The 19,243-nt window shown below is 36.5% G+C and overlaps 3 protein-coding genes and 1 long non-coding RNA gene across 6 annotated transcripts; 2 read left to right on the top strand and 2 right to left on the bottom strand.

Moving 5' to 3' along the window:
* Nucleotides 1-1,279: 1,279 nt before the first annotated feature.
* On the top strand, nt 1,280-2,088 carry LOC116170256. Its single transcript, XR_004145198.1, has 2 exons — nt 1,280-1,528; nt 1,584-2,088. It is a non-coding gene; the product is annotated as an uncharacterized LOC116170256 (long non-coding RNA).
* Nucleotides 1,522-7,151, bottom strand: LOC116170252 (heparan-sulfate 6-O-sulfotransferase 2). Its single transcript, XM_031486499.1, has 3 exons — nt 6,825-7,151; nt 6,592-6,775; nt 1,522-3,516 (listed from the first exon to the last, which is right to left on the bottom strand). Exons 1-3 carry the CDS (start codon nt 7,005-7,007, stop codon nt 2,600-2,602), a joined length of 1,284 nt encoding a protein of 427 aa, XP_031342359.1. The 5' UTR covers nt 7,008-7,151; the 3' UTR covers nt 1,522-2,599.
* Nucleotides 7,152-7,440: 289 nt separating this feature from the next.
* LOC116170255 lies at nt 7,441-12,828 on the bottom strand. The gene is made up of 2 exons (XM_031486503.1): nt 12,528-12,828; nt 7,441-7,743 (listed from the first exon to the last, which is right to left on the bottom strand). The coding sequence occupies exons 1-2, from the start codon at nt 12,802-12,804 to the stop codon at nt 7,640-7,642; spliced, it is 381 nt and encodes a 126-aa protein (XP_031342363.1). The 5' UTR covers nt 12,805-12,828; the 3' UTR covers nt 7,441-7,639.
* A 64-nt stretch (nt 12,829-12,892) lies between these two features.
* LOC116170253 (methionine-R-sulfoxide reductase B1) lies at nt 12,893-17,362 on the top strand. Of its 3 annotated transcripts, none has more exons than XM_031486502.1 (4): nt 12,893-13,005; nt 13,167-13,271; nt 13,319-13,480; nt 16,946-17,362. In XM_031486502.1, exons 2-4 carry the CDS (start codon nt 13,178-13,180, stop codon nt 17,131-17,133), a joined length of 444 nt encoding a protein of 147 aa, XP_031342362.1. In that variant the 5' UTR covers nt 12,893-13,005; nt 13,167-13,177; the 3' UTR covers nt 17,134-17,362. The 3 variants fall into 3 exon arrangements, with proteins under 3 accessions (XP_031342362.1, XP_031342360.1, XP_031342361.1); XM_031486500.1 differs by having other exon boundaries at nt 12,906-13,066; XM_031486501.1 differs by having other exon boundaries at nt 12,907-13,066; nt 16,982-17,362.
* The last annotated feature ends 1,881 nt before the right edge of the window (nt 17,363-19,243 follow it).

Below are 19,243 nucleotides of genomic sequence, written 5' to 3'. Positions count from 1 at the left end.
GTTTAATTTACAAGTGGCGTGTATAGGTGGGAATTTGAAAGTGAATTGACTTAATCCTGCCGTTTTTGAAACTTGAAAACATAAACCCTTAATCTTATCCTTCCTGAAAGGTCTTTTTCTTAACACAAGGCTGTCTCGAATTAGCTTGAACACGCAATTGACTCAATTTTCTAATTACAAATAAATATCACCATGTATCATTCAATTTCTTGCGCACTCGTACAACTGTAGAACAACTCGCCGACATTCCCTAAGACCATGTCCAGAAGGATCGAATTCGCTGCGATCGCGTTCGCATGCATATCCCGCGCCTGTTAAAAGGTGACGCTTTTGCGAACGAATTACAGCGTAATTAAACTGATAGAACGTTATTCAAAGCGGAGGTGTGTCAAAGAATGACCTATATTGTATCTCCTATTTTTTGTTGTGAGATTGCACTATTCACAATTAAAGAATTTGGAAATATTATGCGTTAGACGACGATTTCTTAAATTATCCTTATTGTTGGTTGCATAATTGCACTGATCACATTTAAAATTCGTGAAAGTAACGTGATAAAATGTGACTATCCATGCTATTTAACGTGTAATTAAATTTTTTGCAAGTGTATTTACTTTAACACACGTGTAAATTGCAATGTTGATTACTTTTAGCCATTGTAAATAAACAAAATGGCGGCCTTATCCACCAATATTAATTACATGTGCTGCCACCAGAGGTCTCACTGTTAACTGAATCGCGAATTATAATGGAAATTTAAAAAACACAGTGCCCATACTCTTTAGTTTGGTACTGGGATTTTGAAATAGTGCATGGCTAAAATTCCAATTGGAGAAAACGGATTTCAATCCTAACCTCAAAGTCTTCTCAGAGTATATTTTTACTTGCAACAAACACGTTTTTTGTGAATGTAAACGGCCATGCGCAAATGTCAAAATAAGGCCAATCTTATTAGTGCCTGTGTACATCCAACTCCCTGTATTTGTGAAGGGAGTAATGGAAAAGATAGAGGACAAAACTGGCACTGGAAAGCATATAGCAATGTGATGTGTTATATGTGTAAAGTCACTAAATATAGAAAGTACCGCAATCCATTGGGCTCGTGTGTTAGAGAGAGAACGCATGATTTTTGCCCAAAAATGGCGGAAGTTACCAGATTCTAGTAACTTTAATGTTAGGGATTGTTCCACCTGTTTGGAGATATCTGCATATATTTTTATAAAACATGACAGTACTATAAAGTTAGGTTATGAAAAATGACAGCTATTCAGATTTTATTTGTCAATTTTTTTAAGTTGGCAGCAAATTTGCCCAAAAATGGCGGATGATTGCGGTACTTTCTATATCTAGTGACTTTAATATGTGAAGTACAGCACGCCATCTATTTGTGGGTCACCCAACAATTTACAGCAAAAAGGATACACCTCTCTCAATTATGCATTATCATTTTGAGCAATGAATTTTTGAAATTCAAGTCTTCGAGTATCGAAAAAGTCACTCTATAAAAATAATTGGCAAATACCGTATGGTAAGACGAAGTTTTCGATGTATACACCATTCACGAGATAATGTGCAATTTTCAGTTCACAGCGAATTCTACGTTTAGGCCTACCGTGTCCGATAAAATTGTTCATGATCAAAATGAGTACCTACTTATAATCTATAACAGTTCATTATTTCAAATTTGATAAGCAAAAGGAACCAATCTGGATTTCTACAAACATTTTCCGGAAAGCGTGCGGTAAGTGACATGACATTAATTAGGTGTATTTTTCATCTTCATTCAGTGTTCCAAAATAAAATACTGACCATCTTCCTCAGGACTCAAATTTTATGAGAAAGTCACTGGGGCAATTCATCACTAGCGTAAACAAAATTTGGCAATCTCAAGCAGTTTTCGAATTTATTTGATTTTTATGGTGAGAAAAGAGTTAGCTAACACAACCATCTACTCTCCCTACTCAACCTACTAATACAATCACAACCAGCCTTGTCGTACCTGGGATTCGAACCCAGGACCCTTGTAACCAAATTTACAGCTACTTCGCATTTTTTGGTGTGGAGTAGAAAAGAGCTTATTTTACATTACAACTGCTTTGAGAAATCTGTATGAGAAGCAGTTTGCGCTAGTGAGTTACTATTTTGAGTGTTCTGTATTTTTCTATACTTGACAGAAACATGAGTTTCTGTAAGAAAGTGACAGGCGAGGTGCCAGAGTGAATCACTTTCAATAAGATCGGGTTAAACTAAACGGTTATTGTTAAATAGAATCATCCAAATGCCCTCAGTTCAAAAAATGTGCCTACACTTTCCAGAAAAGATTCATAAAAAATCCGGTTCCGTAAAAAAAATGAATTTCCAGATCTATTAACACATATACTTACAATCTTTGGTAATAAAAAAAAACTACGTTATCATTAAGATTTGGACGTTGGACAAATTGTGTACAGTCGGAAATAGTCTCATCAGGTTAAGCTTTGCTTGTTGAGATCAATTTACAAACATTCGGCAACAATAGCGTTCTAGGTGTTTAAATACTGGAAATCTATTGTTATGTGCATTAACAAAACAACTAAAGTTGCCTTTCACAACTAAATAATTAAATTGTGCCGTCAGTTGTATCATCGCTTAATTTGTCCCAATCGAACTCGGTTACACCATTTTTAAATGGCAGCTCGCCTAGATGCTTAAACCGTTGCCCAAAATTTGCGTCTCTAGCTTTTAACTTATTGAATCTTTCGAACAGTAATTTTTTCGCAAAGTCGTACAGTTCGAGATCCAAGGCGTTAAGATGAGCAATTCGAGCTGCCTGCTGTGACGATAAAGTCGTGATGGTGGAACTCGAGACGGTGGCGTTATTTTGTTCGAATGGGATCGCAAAACGCAAGTTAAACGTTTCCTCGAAAATGTACTGGGAGATTTTTTGAAATTCGGTTAGGCCAAAGTAAGACATGGACGCCAAATTCTTTTTCGCGCTCGCCAGCATTACCCTATCTCTTTCCGCCTTCGGCATGTAATCGCTATTATAACATCCCACTAATTCTAGATCAGACAACATGCGCGTCTGCCTATTCGAAGCCAAATTAGCTTCGCAAGCCATAAACTCGTCGAGACTTACACCTTCCCAGGTTTCAGAGTCGAAACACTGTGGCAATTCTTCGGATGTGGCCGATCGACCACTACAGTAGTGTCTGGCGGCCTTCCAGGTGGCGCCACGTTGTACATGCCTATATTCCGATAGATACCTAGCGACGGGTTCTCTAAGTAAAGTGATGTAAAAGTATCGCCGCCTGGCGATGTGACCCTCCATTTCGTCCAGTTTCTCGTCGACGCAGCTCGTGAGTTCGGTCCAGTCCGCGTGTAGTCCGCATTTCCAACCTGTCGTGTATCTACTAAACAACCAACTCTGATTGGAATGTGGCCGGAAGCAATAGCAGCGTTTTCTCACGATCGGGCAGGTACAGGGTCGTTTTAAATCTAAGTCGTGGACCAAGTGTTTTCCGAAAGAGGTACCACCTGTTAAAAAGTATATAATTAACAAACGGCTGCTTATCGAGTAGGTTATTCGATCCACTGAATTTAACATAGAAATAGAAAGCTGATGACTTGCATTTACTGCAGTTCTTTGCAAGTTATGACTTACAGTGACCTCTGTTATTTTTGCACTTGAATATAATGGGTGTAGGACTACTTTCCCAAGGGTTCTAAGAGGGTGTAGAGAGTGTTGAGGCTCTATAATTCAGTGTCCCTCGAGGTGTTGCTCAAAACTTTTGTGGTTCCTGTTGTACTATCAAGAAACATGAAAACAATAGCAATCTCACACTGCAGTGTGTGCATGTTTTAAAATTTGTAGAGTCGTTTTAACCGCTGATAAGGAAACCAGCTGCCGAACATACATACATTAGGTATTAGCTGATTTCAGTTTCCCTATGTTAATTTAAAGTTTTAATAACGGTATTCGAATACGCTGTGCTGGCCGGAAGTATACTGTCGGTCCCTCCGCGAATGTTTAGAGGAGAGCTTTTGATGCTTTTCTTTCCATTAAGTATAAGAAGGAGGGGCTGTGTTCCGTTTTTCCTGCATCTCGTTTCCCCGTAGATGCCGCTAATTAGCTTCAGCTTCCGTTTCCGCTTGAGAAATCGCTACCTATCCTGTCCTATTCGTGTGTCGTAATTTTTTTCAGTCAGCCCGATCCCTGGACAGCCGTTTCTTCAACTGTGGCTACCGCTTTTTCCAAAACCACGAGGCCGTAATGACTGCCGACTACTGCCGTCAACTACGTTTTAGGCAACAATCTGCACCCTCCAGATTAACCGGATGGCAACTTTCTTCTTTTTAAATAGAACATCCTGTCTTTTCGAAATCTTTATGAAAATTTACGTCGTTTTTTCTTCGTTTTTTGTATGCGAAGGTTAGTATGTACTTTTTGACGCATCCATATGCACTATTATCATGTGTCGATGGAAATAACGCGTATTAGTATTATTATTATTATTATTATTATATGGCAAACATTGTCAAAAATCTCAAATAACTTGAAAACCTTTGATGTTTGGTATAGAGATATGTGGTATCAAACGGCATAGATTTTCATGTAGATTTCTAAAATGCAATCAAATACAGGGTGTTCTATTTGAAATAAGAAAGTTGCTATCCGCACCCTGTGACACGAAAGTGAAACGATTGTGATATTTTCTTTAGATAGATCATGACAATTTTCAGATTTAAATTATCAATGAGAGCCTATATATTGATATTCTTCTATCGTGTTCTTTTGCAACTGCAGCATACATCATTTAATAGGTGTCCTGCGCTCTCAGAACTCTGTGTACCTACTTTTATGGAGCAAGGTCGCCACTTGGGTTTACACGATGCGTCTATGACTTCGTTTGCGTCCAAACTGCAATGTTTGTGGAGTGTTAAGTGTTAACACAAAAATGTCTTGAACATTATTAATTATGAAAATACATTTTTATACATTTTTGTAAGATTTGACAATTCAATAATACTGTAACCTACATTTAATTACGTGATTTATTTATTTAGAATTAATGAACAATTATAACAGTCTTGAAATGAATTGATTTGTAACAGTTAAAATATTATTTATCACACATAGATACACAATTTATAACAGCGCGAAGTATTTATTACTTCAGCCTTGAAATTGGAACTGCCTTTCGTTCTTTATCGCCGATAATTAATCTTTCATGGCACCTCGATGTCTATCGGGATTTCTGGAATATTCGCTACAATACAATTACAATATCTTGAGATGAAAATGTTAAATGGAAATGTTGTCCAAATAGGGTCAAACGCTGAACACAAAAACGGTTTGTCTGAAGTTCAGAGGAGGGCACCACCAATGCCCAAAAACATAGGTCTTGACAAGGTTGAGCTATTTTGGGTAATTGTTTTGGAATGGATTATTATTATGATTCTATCTTGTCTGTTTTCCCGAAATTGTTATTAGCAAAAACAACGCACATGTTGGATTTATTTGTGAATCCCTTTGGCAAACCTCATTTCATGTAGACGGGTACGAGGACGGGCAGGAACTATTTAATTAACGCTGTTACAAAAAATCATCGATCAATAACTTATCATTTTTATTAACTGATATATTACTTAGTAAAAATTATGGATTGATTGTGAATGATAACCACAATGGTCAAAATAATATACCCAGGAAGTGTGTCCTCTAGAATTCAAAGGTGTATTTTTTATCAATTAAATTGAAACTGCGAATTTCCATCCGAATGCGGAAGAACTATTTAATATTATAACTGTTAAGACGTATAGTAAAATTATGTTGATATTGATAGTATTGTACAGGGATAGATAAGTTATTTTACTTTATGGAATTTATGGAGTGCAGCTCAATGCCTCAAATAAAGAGGTTCCTTTATTAAATATTAAATTATAAATCTAGTATCAAGTTACAACAATAACCTTTGAGGTTTTGAGTCAATAGCTGGGCAAAAAATTTATTATTTTGTTTGGTAAACCACAAAACCAACTTAGACATGAACAGGAAGCTCCACCTTAACATGGCAAATCTGTGTTAATTCCGAGCATCAGCTTTTCATAGCTCTACCTGTTTGTAGTTTGCCTACACTCTGGAGAAGTCGGTCCCTTTATGGACACCATACCTACCAAGAAAGGAATTTCTTTACCCCCCACACCAAGCAGTGTGATCTTTGTCATAACTCATAAGGCTGTATACTCGCAACTTACAAGAAACCAAGGTTGGACACAACATTCCTAATTGTGCGTGATCAAAATTCAAATCAGGATTGCGTCACTAAAAAAAAAAACTAAGAATGACAAAACTTTTAATAAGATAACTTGAATTGGAAATAGATTATAAAGTTGTGATTATGCACGTTTTGTAAGAGGTCATAACATAAAGGATATGACGTGGAGAATGTCATACCCACTTCCAGGTGTAACCCTATCATTACATTTTATAATAATACACTAATCTTAGATGTGCATTTGTGCAGTTTCCTGTTAAGATTTCAAATGAAATACGGTTTCCTTGACCTATTTATGGAACACAAAGAAAGTAAATGCAATAAGGGTTCTTACCAGTTTTTTGCATGTGTAGAAATACCATGACATCATGTGAATCCATATCGAAAGCAAATTCATCATTAATCATTTCATCGTAGCTTAAACCGTTTTTGCTATTTAAATGAGACAACGGCTTCCCCATACCGTCACTTATAGCTGCCGGAGAAATCATAAGATCACGTTTCGATAAAGCACACACCTAAAACATTCCCTATAGTATACAAATGAGTTACGTACTATTGCCCTACCCTGTCTGGGCAAAAATATCCGAAACCCACTATGCCAGATAATGCTAAAGCTACACAAAAAAAAGCTACACTTTTCAACCTCGATTTCGGTTCCATTGGTTTGATTTCATACACTCCTGATGGTAACAGCAAAGCGATATCGCTGTCGATTGCTTGAACTGATACACTCTTGAGATCCTTCATTATTTAAAACATTATTGCAAAAATAGCGTATTTAATTCAACAATTAAACGAAAACATAATATCAACAAAACCTCAAAAGTTGAGTCGTTTGATATGTCAGAATCAGAACCACAAAAACCGAAAACGAAAACACAACCTCAAAAACTAAACTTCAAACCATATATATGCTTCAAACAAGGACACATTTTTATTATACATCGACGTCAATATTCCTACCGCGCGTTTCACATACTATGTAACATATTACAATGGAGATCGAAGAGGAATAAAATCATTCGAGGTTCGAACTGTAACATCTGTCCAAGGATTTAGTACGATAATACCATTGATTATACACAATAATCAATGATAATACTCTTCACCAAAGCACGGTAAAGCAGCAGATTGTATAATTGAGTTTAAACTGGGCCGAGATCCAAAACAAGGCAGTTTCTCAGTCGGTGTTCGTAACTTTCGAGTACATAGGTAGGGACATCGTTGATTGCTCGACTCATTATGCATGCACCTACTTTTTCCTAATCCTAATTTGTATATTTATAATGCGGGAATTGGTGACCGATCTAGCTTAGCTTTACCTACCATACCTTGTATGTACTCAACAGTTTTGTTTGAATAGTTTTATTGCATACCAATTAAAGAAAACGAGAGTCCCAATCTGGTTCTATAATGTAATCTCTATTACCCGGTTTTGGTAAAGGTGCTCTATACTTCCATATAGGTTGCTTTAACTCCAAACCTATAAAAGAAAAGGAAAACTAAAGTTAAGATAGTACGAATAAAGCGACAAAACAATAAACAACAACCAAGTTTCATAATTTTCCGTTCAATAACCTACTCTACTATAATAGTAAATACTTTTACGAAGTGTCGATACTAAGATCTAAGCACAGGGATGGACCAACAGGTATACGTTTCGTAAAAGCGTTGTAACAGTAACTTCCTCCTTCCAAAGGGTATAGTTTGTTACTACATTGGTAGTTGCGTAGTTTCAGTTGCCTACAATGCGTTGTTTTAATTCAAATTTATCTGCTTTAAACAAATAATGCGCATAATGTCGTAACGTTTAATAATACAATATCAATTGGAAATCATTGCTAAAAGTATAAATTGTATAATGTGTATTATATAACCTACACATTGTTTAACAGACGAGTGACACCTATGCAGGAGATTTAACGAGGAACAAGTCATAGATGGAGTTCAAGCGTGAAATTACTTTATTGTTAATGGCCTTTTATTATTATATCATCACGTCAATAGGTAAATTCTATAAGATTATGCGAGAAACAGCACCGGATTTCCGATTATAGTAAGGCAAATTGCCATCCAAGCCTTATTTTGTGTGTACATTAGACATAGGGATAAGGGATGTTTGAAAAAAATTGTAGTTTTTCACTTCACTGTTGCACCCCATAGAAAGGAATGAAAGAGTGAGTTGTCGGGATCTATATTCAGTGCAGATTTTAGGTGGAACACCCATATACGATAAACGTATGGGAATTAAATATGAGGTAGTTTCAGAAAGAGGGCCAATGTGTGGAGTTTGAGCTGTTTACGAAGAAAGGTGAATTCCAGAAGAAATCGAAGACGCACGCGGCACTCCCTGGTAAGGCTAAAAAGTTAAAAAGTAATCGTAAACGATTTACATAAAGCGCATTTCCACTTGCATTCATTTCCCATTTGTAAGATGCAACTTCTGTTAAAATCGTAAAAATCCGGCCACAAATATGAAAGATAGCGTTGCACATGGGCAATCCATTTTTGACGTGCTATTTCAATTTCAGTTTATAAGAAGAATTTCATTTCAATGCTTTTCTAAATAAGAAAGTTGGAACTGCGCATGCGCAAACCGAAATTTTGAAACTGGCGCTAAATTTTCCTTTATTCCAAGCATATAATTTCATTTAAATGCTTCCATAAATAAAAAAGTTCGCACTGCGCATGCGCAAAACCAAATTTTGAAACTGGCGTTAGATTTTCCTTTATTCCAAGTGCCTATGTATCAAATTTCGTTTAAATTCTTCCATAAATAAAAAAAGTTGGCACTGCGCATGCGCAAAACCAAATTTTGAAATTGGCGTTTGATTTTCCTTTATTCCAAGTGCCTATGTATCAAATTTCATTCAAATACTTTTATAAGAAAAAAAGTTTGCAATTCGGTTTATAAATGGTCGAGATGCGAAAAGGGCACTGTGAATTTTGAATCGATTCGACTCAACTTTTGGCATTGCGTATTATATGGCTAAGGCTATGGCCCATATTGAATTTCATGCAAACGAGATGTAAAAGCGATCGGACATTTCTAAACAAAGTTATCGTTCACACGGACAGATAGAGGGACAGACAGGCAAAGGAACAGACGGACAGACCAACAGATAGACGACAGACAACAATACAAAATTATAAATGATCTCTAGGATGGTTAATAAACGGCAAAAGTGTAAAATTATGGAACATGTAAAAAACGGTTTGTTGGTTTTTTTACAATAACTTTTTTAGCAATAAACGCAGAAAAAATTCCTTCCTTGGCGCACGACACCATAACGAACCAAATAGCGAAAAAAGTAGAACAATAGCTCTTAAGATAAAGAACTAGTAGCGTCGCAAAACGAGCGGACGGACGGATGGACACTTTGACAAAAACACGACATGCTCTGTTACATTAGACAACAGAATTAGTCAATCAATCTACGTCTATCCAATAACACAACACGAACTAAATCGTACATTGGATTCCCTAAAAAACACCTCGTCGTCAGGAGAAGACGGTATCTCTGTGAAAATCTTGCGACACATTTGGACGTCCATTGCACCTGTCATACTACATCTATATAACAAATCATTAGCCTGTGGAACTTTCCCCGGCTGGCCGGCTCACTAAAAACTGCTCGTGTAATTGTGTTATACAAGAAGGGGGATCCGACAAGTATTGAAAATTACAGACCAATATCATTGTTGAGTATTTTCTCCAAGCTCTTGGAAAAAATTATCTCCAATCGATTAACATCATTTATAAATAAATTTAAAATCTTGCCACCCTGTCAGCATGGCTTTCGGTCAGGGATGTCTACTGAAAGCGCAGCGTTCGATCTACTAACACATCTGTACACAGAACTAGACAAAAGGAAACTGATCAACGTTCTACTGTTTGACATCAGTCGTGCCTTTGATACCATCCAAACAGAATGTATCTGTTATAAACTCGAACATCTGGGTGTTAGGGGACCGTTGCTCGCGTGGATAAGATCTTTCTTGACGGGAAGACAACTATACGTGGACATAGAAAATGTGCCATCTAGGACGTTTGAAGTATCTTTGGGTGTTCCTCAAGGATCAGTGCTTGGTCCTCTGCTATTTTTGTTATACTGTGCTGACCTTCCAAAGTTCGTAAAAATTAGTAAATTGGTAGGTTTCGCTGATGATACTACAATTGTGGTCTCGGCCGATACCTCAAATGATTTACTTACTTTAACCAATCTTGCCATGAAGGAATTTAAAAACTGGTGTTGTGTAAATAAACTTGTTTTAAATGTTGAAAAGACCGTATGTCTACAGTTTGGGAAGATGAGGCCATCAAATGAAACCAATATAAGACTTAGTGCAAAGTTTTTGGGTATTGTTATTGACGATGAGTTATCGTGGCGCCATCAAATAGACCATGTTTGTAAAAAACTTAACAAGACTTTTTATGTGCTGTTAAACTTAAAATCGAGTTTAGATCAAAACGCTCTACTCACAATATACTATGCTCTGGCATACCCCCATCTAGCATACGGTGTAATAGCATGGGGGGCAGCTGGGGAGTGTAGTAGAGTATTTACATTACAAAAAAGACTTGTTCGACTAATATTTAATATTAAGCCCCTAACTTCACATAAAAACACTTTTATTGCCATCAAAATGCTTACATTTCCAAGCATTTATATTTATAAGTCAAGCATGTTTGTCCATACAAATCCTAAATCAAATTCAAATCAATTGAATGCTAATCATGACTATAAGACAAGAAACTCTGATATCCTCACTATTCCCGTTCACCGTACGACCAAATTCGAAAAAGGACCATTGTACAATTGCATAAAAATATATAATTCCCTTCCATCTACTATTAAAAATTTGAAAACCGACATGGCATTTAAAACGGCACTAAAAAGTTTTTTAGTGCACAATTGTTTCTATAAAACAAGCGATTTGTATACACTGTGATTTATATTGACCAACTGTGATACGACATATTTTTAATGTGTTTTTTAATGTGTTTTTTAACGTGTTTTTTAATGTGTTTTTGTTAATATTAGTGACTATGTCTATGTCAATGTATATTGATCACAGGCAATAAATATATTATTATTATTATTATTACAGCCGGACGGACGGACGGACGGATAAAGTGGCCACAATAGCGCATTTTTTTTTATTTTTGTGGAAATGTGCCATAGTGAAGCCATACTTGGATTGGTTATAGGGATCAGGGCGTAGGTATTGCGCTCTTTAAACGACAGGTCCCACAACCCCTGCTATTCACCTAAAACTACCGCCTTGGCCTGACGCTTGACGGCCGAAAATGAAGGAAAATCGTCTCTAGAAAAGCGCCTGCAGGTGCTTGTCCTACGTAGAAGGTTAGAGCAGTATATTTCCTGCAATAAAAGATAAAACAGGGGAATGTTTGGCAATTACACAATCACAAAGAGAGTCGTTGGGAACTGTGAGTTGAGAAATAGGGATTGAAGTTTCCTGACACTGTTTCGGTCTGTCATACCAAACATTTACGTAATATGTAAGTGTGCACGCAAACCTATACAAAAGAGAGACAATGTAAATTTTTTTTTAAATAATAAAAGCAATTATATGCCACCTTGTGGTTGATAAGAGCAGAGATCGAGTTTTGAAGTTGAATCGTACTCGCTCATACACTCAAAGTAGCTCGCAAAAAATTCAAATCCTAATCAACAAACACTTCAAAATTGCTGTTTTTGTCAAATTTTTGATAAACTAATGATGAATAAACCTAAAAGTATCGACCATATAAATAATTATCTACGAATTAAAAAAAATTGTTTGTGTTTTGTCGGTTTTGCGTGAACCTACTTCTACTTGCAGCTATTAATGTTTAATTAAACTTTTGGAAAAAATAAGTAGATACGGAAATAGTTCAATGGTACTTATATTTTCGTAATAAATTGACTTATTTGTTTCTAATCAAGAAGATTAAGTACCTACTTAGCACTTGTTTGTATTTAATTAAACTCCTGTTTAGAGTTATTGAGATACAAAAAAAGGGACCTTGAGAGTTTAATAATTTGATAATACAACTTAATCTAATAATAACGCCGAATCGTGTTTTCATGGTCACGAGAGAAATTGTTAGAACTATGGGCATATCCAATATTGATAGAGAACTTTTTTTACTAAGTACACGTGTGGCAATGCTCGAAAATATCTACTCACCTTGAACTATATAAAGATTCAAGAGAACCTTGTTTTTTAAGGTCGGTTTTTCAACAAATTTGGAATACCTACCTGTACCACTCGGAAGGATATGCGTTACGTGCAACCAAAACAGCGTATGCGCCAGGAGCCAAACCGGAAGTGCCAGTTCTTTTTCTAATAAAAATTTTCGCTTCTGCGGCCATTGAAATAGAATTTTATTCGGCTGTGAGAAATTCGCTTCTTTCGTAAGCGAGATGGCTTTGTGAAAGTCGGATTGGGTTGTGAATGCGATCGGTTTGATGTAATTCAAATGCGAAATTCTCGAAAATGTTAGTAATTGCGCGTGGTTTAGTTCAATACGATGCATATTTTTGGGTATTACGCGCGCAAACTATTCAAACGCGCAAAAATGACGCGAGGTTTTTGAATTTGAAAACTGACGCGCCAAGATGAACTTGAACGACGTGAACTCTGTCAAATGTCATCGGGCCGCTTTTAAAAACTTTTACGGCTGTAATTAAAATTCGCTGTAATTACTTAGTATGGGATGATAAGACAAGTGGAAAAGGTACTTTGGGGGGCAGTATTTAAGCGAGCGGTCGCGATTAAAAATCCACGTTCGTCCTCAGGTGATTGCCTCTATTCATTCCCAATTTGGTGTGGGCGTTACTTTTATTAATAACGTTTAAATTACTCGAGCTTTACTCACTGCAGTATTACTTTTTTTAGCCTGCCTGAGTATGGAAGCAATAGACAAGCGAGAACTGAAAACCAAACTAACACCGATGCAGTACCACGTTACTCAAGAACGGGGCACCGAACGACCCTTCACAGGTATTTATTTTTAACTTAATTCATCAAAAATTACTCGCATATTTTAGGCTGCTATAATAAGTTTTACGAGGAAGGTACCTACATTTGCGTAGTATGCGAGCAACCCCTTTTTAGTTCCAATACAAAATACGACAGCGGATGCGGCTGGCCCGCATTTAACGACGTTCTCGAGCAAGGCAAAGTTAAACTGACGCCCGATACGTCAGGGGGTAAGTCGAGTGTTCCGTTTTAAATTTTCTCTTTTTCTAACGCAAGTTTGTCGGCTTATTTAATACTTAGAAGCGGCACAAACTTTGTTAGATTGATCCTTACAATCCTAATTAATCCCAAATCTGCTTGTGCATTGACTCGCTTGTGTTGTGAATGGTGACGTTGAACCTTACAAGGATTTGTTGATGAATCTCTTTCGGTAATTCAAAGGTTATCAGGTCAATGACAGAGATTTATTAAGTAAGGAGATTATCGGATGTGCACTTCATTAACAATTCCCGATGACATTCTTTGTATCATTCGACGTATTTATTTACTTTAAACACTTGACCGAGTGTAAAGTGTTCAGGAATTTTGTGCCCGAGTTCATACAACCTTGGTATTTTTCCTACTAAAGGCTGTTTGTACAAACATCTGTGCCAGTATTTCAAAATTGACCTGCTTTTACCAAGGTTAAAGGTCGCAAAACACCAAATGCCAAATTGTATTTAATCTATTTTTTTTATTTATTTGGTAACATTCTGTAGAATTTGGGAAATTAGATTAAGCAAAATATACAGCTAAGGCTTAGCATGCTAGTCTCTATGATTCTAAATAGATTGGTACATTGGATCAAATACCCTTAGAGATCGAAGGGTGTCTTACTTACAGTAGAGGTATACAAATGTACAGCAATACTGAGCAGTGTCAGGCCTCAGTATTGCGTAGGATCTGGCAGTACTCTGAGCCGTATTGAGAACATTACAACAATATTTGGTGAGAATCGAGCGAAACAAAAATCGATTGTGTGCCATTTGCCCTTAGGGAGATTTTTCAGCAACACCCTGTATATCTTAACGTCAATTTTTTGCCATTATTTTTCTAATTACATTGATTTATCACAACTTAATTTTTTTAATTTTTGCCATGGATCAAAAATAAAAACATTTTTTACGGTTTTTAAATAGTAGACCATGGAGTCATGGAGACTTTGTTTATTGCATCCCGACTTGCATCCATGGTAGCTGAGGCAGCCGGTACCAATCAATAAAAATGACTGTTGTTCATTTCAAAAATTTGAAAAATGATATACAGTGTGTCCCTGGATTGATGTTACAAGAGATGTGATGGACTAAACATTTTTGAATTTTATTTTAAGATTCTGCGAAAAAGCCCTGCTTGGTGTGAATAGAATTGTAAGAATATTTTGGGTTTTTAAAAATCAAGTCGGCCTTGACAGTGAAGCATAAACTATTTTCTTTTCAGGTAAACTGCATTTTTGGGTCGTAAATATTGTTGAAATGTTGTATAGTCATAATTCCTCATGGTGAACAATTTTTGTTAGTAACATTTTGTCGTATCATGAGCAAAAAAAGTTTTTGCTGCATTGTCAATGCCGACTTGATTTTTTAAATCCAAAATATTCTTAAAATTCTATTCAAATAATAATTAAAAAATTCAAAAATTATTAAATTATGCCCTCTCCAATTTTACAAAAGTTCTTCCCCAACTTGGCAAACTTCTGAACAGGGATGCGAAAAAGAATTCTGGAGTATACAAAATGTCATATTTAGGTATCTTTAAACAACGAAACCAAATTTTTTAAAATTAACGCATTCGCCACCACTTTTGCATGATTTCAACAGTAAAATGCAAATGCAAATTACAATAAGGGACATAATTTATGATTTATTAAATCGTTTCGCTACTAAAAGCCACCCGCCTAGAATAATTAAAAAAATGTCTTCACAAGGTTCTTTAGCCACTTGGAATGATTAAATATCTCCGATTTGAATTCTACTTACCCTCTACTTCAAATATCAGCCTGTGCTGTTCGCTACTATTTTTAATGATTTTTTTCTACCCCATTTTCCAAATAATTATAAAATTGTAGATTCAAGCTTGTAATTATAACCATCAATTGACATTTTTATGAATAAATTATAAGACCCGGCGCAGTTCAGTTGAAACTGGACTGTGGTGCTAAGGGTCCTTGGTTTGAATCCGGGTTCGGGCATGGATATTTGTATTGTATAGTGGGTTGGCCTTGGCTGAAACCCCGCCCACTCAAAAATAAAGGCAAAATAAAAGACCCTATGACAGTAATAATTAAAAAATAATGTTGAAACATGATATTCAGCAACTTTAAATGATTCAATTATTTTTAGATTTTTGTTTTGTTTTGATTTTTGATCATTTACTTCAACCCTCATTAAATCCACCCCTTACAAAAAATGGAACAATTACAGTTAATATGGTTCAAAATGTACTATATTGTATTGTCATTATTTAAAATGAAATGTATTGACTTTATTAACTCTTAAAAAAACAACCCCATACAATTTACAATAAAAAATAGGAAAAATAAACATTTTATTGGATGTTAATTTTTGTATTTTTGGTTTATTACAAAAAACATATGTCATCATTCTTTTTCACCTAGTCCTCGTCCCATAATTGGAGCACTATTTTCACAATTGTCTTTGCTGCTTATTACACATGTCGAATTGCAGAAAAGTTTTACCCACCTGCACGCTTTTTTACAGCTACAAAAAATCGCTTTCAACAGCTCTTCAAGTGTAGGTTGATTTGATTGGATTTCGTACTATATTCCAATATTCCCAATTTGCTGTACGACAACATATGGTTGATATACAGAAAAATTGGGAAATTCTTGATGCAATATTTAAAAAACTTATTACTAGCATGCCGTGTGCTGTCAGGATGCGCGGTTGAAGTTGTGTTACACGGATAGCGCAAGAGTATGCCACATTGAACAAATTGATATAGGTCTTTTCTGTGTGATATGGCACATTGCATGTTTGATTTCATAAGTTCTCTAAGTATCTTAAAAAAACATAGACATTGCATTTGAAAAACGCAAGTTGGTTAAACCGGAAGTTTCAATACGCGATCGGATAGAGATATTGAAGTGACCCTCGTTATCTTGAATGCACTGTCTATGCAAACCTTAAACGGACGATATCTTACTCAATTTTTATCCTACAGAAAAAAAAACGATAATTTTCAGAAAAGCATTAGTAATATGACTACAAGCTCAAATTTTTGAAAACAAGGCTTAAAATCTTATGATCATATTTTGCAAGAACGAGGTCTATTTTGTTATGCTGTTGACTTGAGGGAATGTGCTTAACTATCGCTACTTTCACCTGCATTAAACTAATATTAGTGTAGATATAGTCAAGAAGATAATTCACCAGCTACAGTGTTGTGGTTTTGGCATGCAGTTTGATGGGTTTTGCGTTTTTATTTTTATGAACATCTTTGGGATGCTAATTGAGCTATTTTCTTTTTCATTTCCGTATTTCCTGCCTCATGACCTTCCCTGTACATATTGTTTTCGTTAACTCGCATTTTTGTTTATGTCAATCCGTAAATTTGAGTTAATTTTTCATTTACTAATTAACCCGAATCCCGTCCGATATTTTTTTACGCCCCTGTACCCTATCCCATCGTACCAAAAGTTGGAGGTAACCTACTACTCCTAATCTCCCAACCAGGGCGAATTCGAACAGAGGTTTCTTGCGCCGCGTGCAACGCTCATCTGGGACATGTATTCAACGATGGTCCCAAACCGACGAAGAGGCGTTTCTGCATCAACTCGGCTTCCATCAACTTTATACCTCATAAGAATGGTATTCAGCAAAGCTAATCTTAGCTAATGTTAGAGTAATTTGGACAATCGATATTTAAATGCCTATACTTTCTAAGATATATCCGTTTTGCATATTTTCGTAAAAGCCAATTGTTTGTATGTAGCAAATTGAAATTAGCGAAATGGTATTCCTCATTCTTACGCTGTGTAGTTGTTGTGATGTCTTTATGATTTATGTTTCATTATAATTTGTTTTTATGTTAACAATAAAGTTGTTTGTAAATGACTTGTTATTTTATCATACCTACATGAAAACGTATATTGAATTCGGAAAAATGAGCTACATTGATGCGTCTTATTAACGCAATACATTAATGTAAATTTTACTACACGTGCATATAAATTGCTATTTAGTATGCATAATTTTTCAAGGGTCACTTATGCAATAAAGATTAATATGCCTACTTGTAGGTGACCTATATTCTATAAAAAACAGCATCGCTCTATAAATAAAAAATTATGTTTTACGAAGATATTGAAAAAACATCATTTTAAATTACTATTTACAACTGTTAGTGGCTAAGGCACGTGCAATGTAAATGAATTTCTGTGAAGATATTCATATTTATAACGTCAACTAACCAAATACTGCATTCCCCACAGGGAGTAATAAGTATTAAAACAAAATGCGTGAAACCAAAACATTTTTTTTTCTTCAAAGGTCTCAAATTCACCAAGTCTTATTCCTAGAGACTGAATTTGTTTTAGGTCACGATGCGGTTTTGTTTTGGAACATTTGTGCATTCGCATTCAAGGTGGATATCCCATATCCATTATCCACAAGGAACGAGCTTGGAAAAAAGCGACCTACTCATCAGGAATCGCAGTTCCCTTTTTTGCTTGAATGAGGGTGCTCCAAAGAATCCACAGAGAGAGCTCCTTGAATTGGGGCATATCACGTCTATGCACTTTGACCCTTGGATCTGTTGTGCATGCCCCAGTGTCTTATTCCGAGAGAGGCAGTTTGTTAAAAAATCTGAGGACCCTTTCCGGCTGCAACTTCCTGACCCAGGTCTTGTGATCCCTCCCCCGCATCATCAGATGATGTGTTCCACTATCTCTTCCTCCTCGAAGGAGAGGCGACATGTGTGATCCTGATTTTGTTGAAATGATATCTTAAGGAGCAGTGTCCATTGATCACTTTCTGAGCCGACTTCTTATCACTTCTCCAGCTAGACTTGCTGGTGCTCCAGGAGCAGGTTAGGGGTGGGAGAGAAGGCTGCTAGGGACTTGAGAACTGCCCCAATGTTCGAGCAGATGTAAATGCACGAACCCAGTCACCCTTTGGTCGCAATGACCTCTGCGAATCGGTTATGAAGGGCGGTCTCCGTAGAACGTCCCTTTTGGTATGCATGTTGGTTGGTGTGAAGGTTTTTGTTTAAGGTCGCTCTTCCCTTATGTATTTCCCTACTATTGTCTCAATCGTTTTAATGATGAAGGACGATAGGTTGGCAGCTCTCGGGTTGGTCCCTGGGCCTCTTGCCTGCCTTAGAAATAAAAAAACACCTACCTTCCTTCCTCCAGTCCTTGGGGGATATAGCTTAGGGAGTAGCTCCCAGTAAAAAGTTGGGCGATAATGTCTCAGTCCCTTTTATAAGGAGAATGGGGAGGATTCCATTCACCAAGCTCTTCTGCGGGCTCAGCCAGGCAGTCATCGACGCCAGCTGTTCCATCTTGACTTGGATTTGGTTTGCCTTCTGTCATTCGCCAACTCGAGAGTTCCATTAGGAGTGCTGATGTTGTTGCCAGGGGGAGGTTGACAGACGTCTAGCCGGGTATCGCTAATCGTCGAAGAGAGTAGGCCGTTTTTAGACCTGTCTTGGCTCGTCTAGCTCCGAAAGGACCTAGAGACTTACGAAAATAAAGGCCTAAAGAAGTTTCACTGCAAAACCTACAAGACAGAATCAGAATTCTAGGATAGATATTCAAAGGCTTTTAGAACATTCTAGAGCACTCACGCTCTCAGAGGTTTTTAGGGAATTCAGTTTTTGTTAGACCCTTTATGTCCATACCAAAGCCTTCTAGGATATTTCCAGATCGGGCAAAGCTTTTTCAATACTTTCAAAAATCTTGTAACCGCTTCCCAGAACGTTCAAAGATTTTCCAA

Source organism: Photinus pyralis, unplaced genomic scaffold (genome assembly GCF_008802855.1).
Source record: "Photinus pyralis isolate 1611_PpyrPB1 unplaced genomic scaffold, Ppyr1.3 Ppyr1.4_LG5, whole genome shotgun sequence".
Classification (NCBI taxonomy): Eukaryota; Metazoa; Arthropoda; class Insecta; order Coleoptera; family Lampyridae; genus Photinus; species Photinus pyralis.
The sequence above is the reverse complement of the archived record's forward strand: the minus strand, read 5'-3'. Positions and strand labels throughout refer to the sequence as shown.

Coding starts and splice junctions, on each gene's coding strand:
- LOC116170252 (XM_031486499.1), bottom strand. CDS start 7,007: ATGAAGGATCTCAAGAGTGTATCAGTTCAAGCAATCGACAGCGATATC. Junction 6,776..6,824: donor GATATTTTTGCCCAGACAGG/GTAGGGCAATAG, acceptor GGAATGTTTTAG/GTGTGTGCTTTATCGAAACG. Junction 3,517..6,591: donor TCTACACATGCAAAAAACTG/GTAAGAACCCTT, acceptor ACTTTTTAACAG/GTGGTACCTCTTTCGGAAAA.
- LOC116170253 (XM_031486500.1), top strand. CDS start 12,985: ATGATAAGACAAGTGGAAAAGGTACTTTGGGGGGCAGTATTTAAGCGA. Junction 13,067..13,166: donor AAATCCACGTTCGTCCTCAG/GTGATTGCCTCT, acceptor TACTTTTTTTAG/CCTGCCTGAGTATGGAAGCA. Junction 13,481..16,945: donor GACGCCCGATACGTCAGGGG/GTAAGTCGAGTG, acceptor TCGTACCAAAAG/TTGGAGGTAACCTACTACTC.
- LOC116170255 (XM_031486503.1), bottom strand. CDS start 12,804: ATGCATCGTATTGAACTAAACCACGCGCAATTACTAACATTTTCGAGA. Junction 7,744..12,527: donor TATCCTTCCGAGTGGTACAG/GTAGGTATTCCA, acceptor TTTCTTTTATAG/GTTTGGAGTTAAAGCAACCT.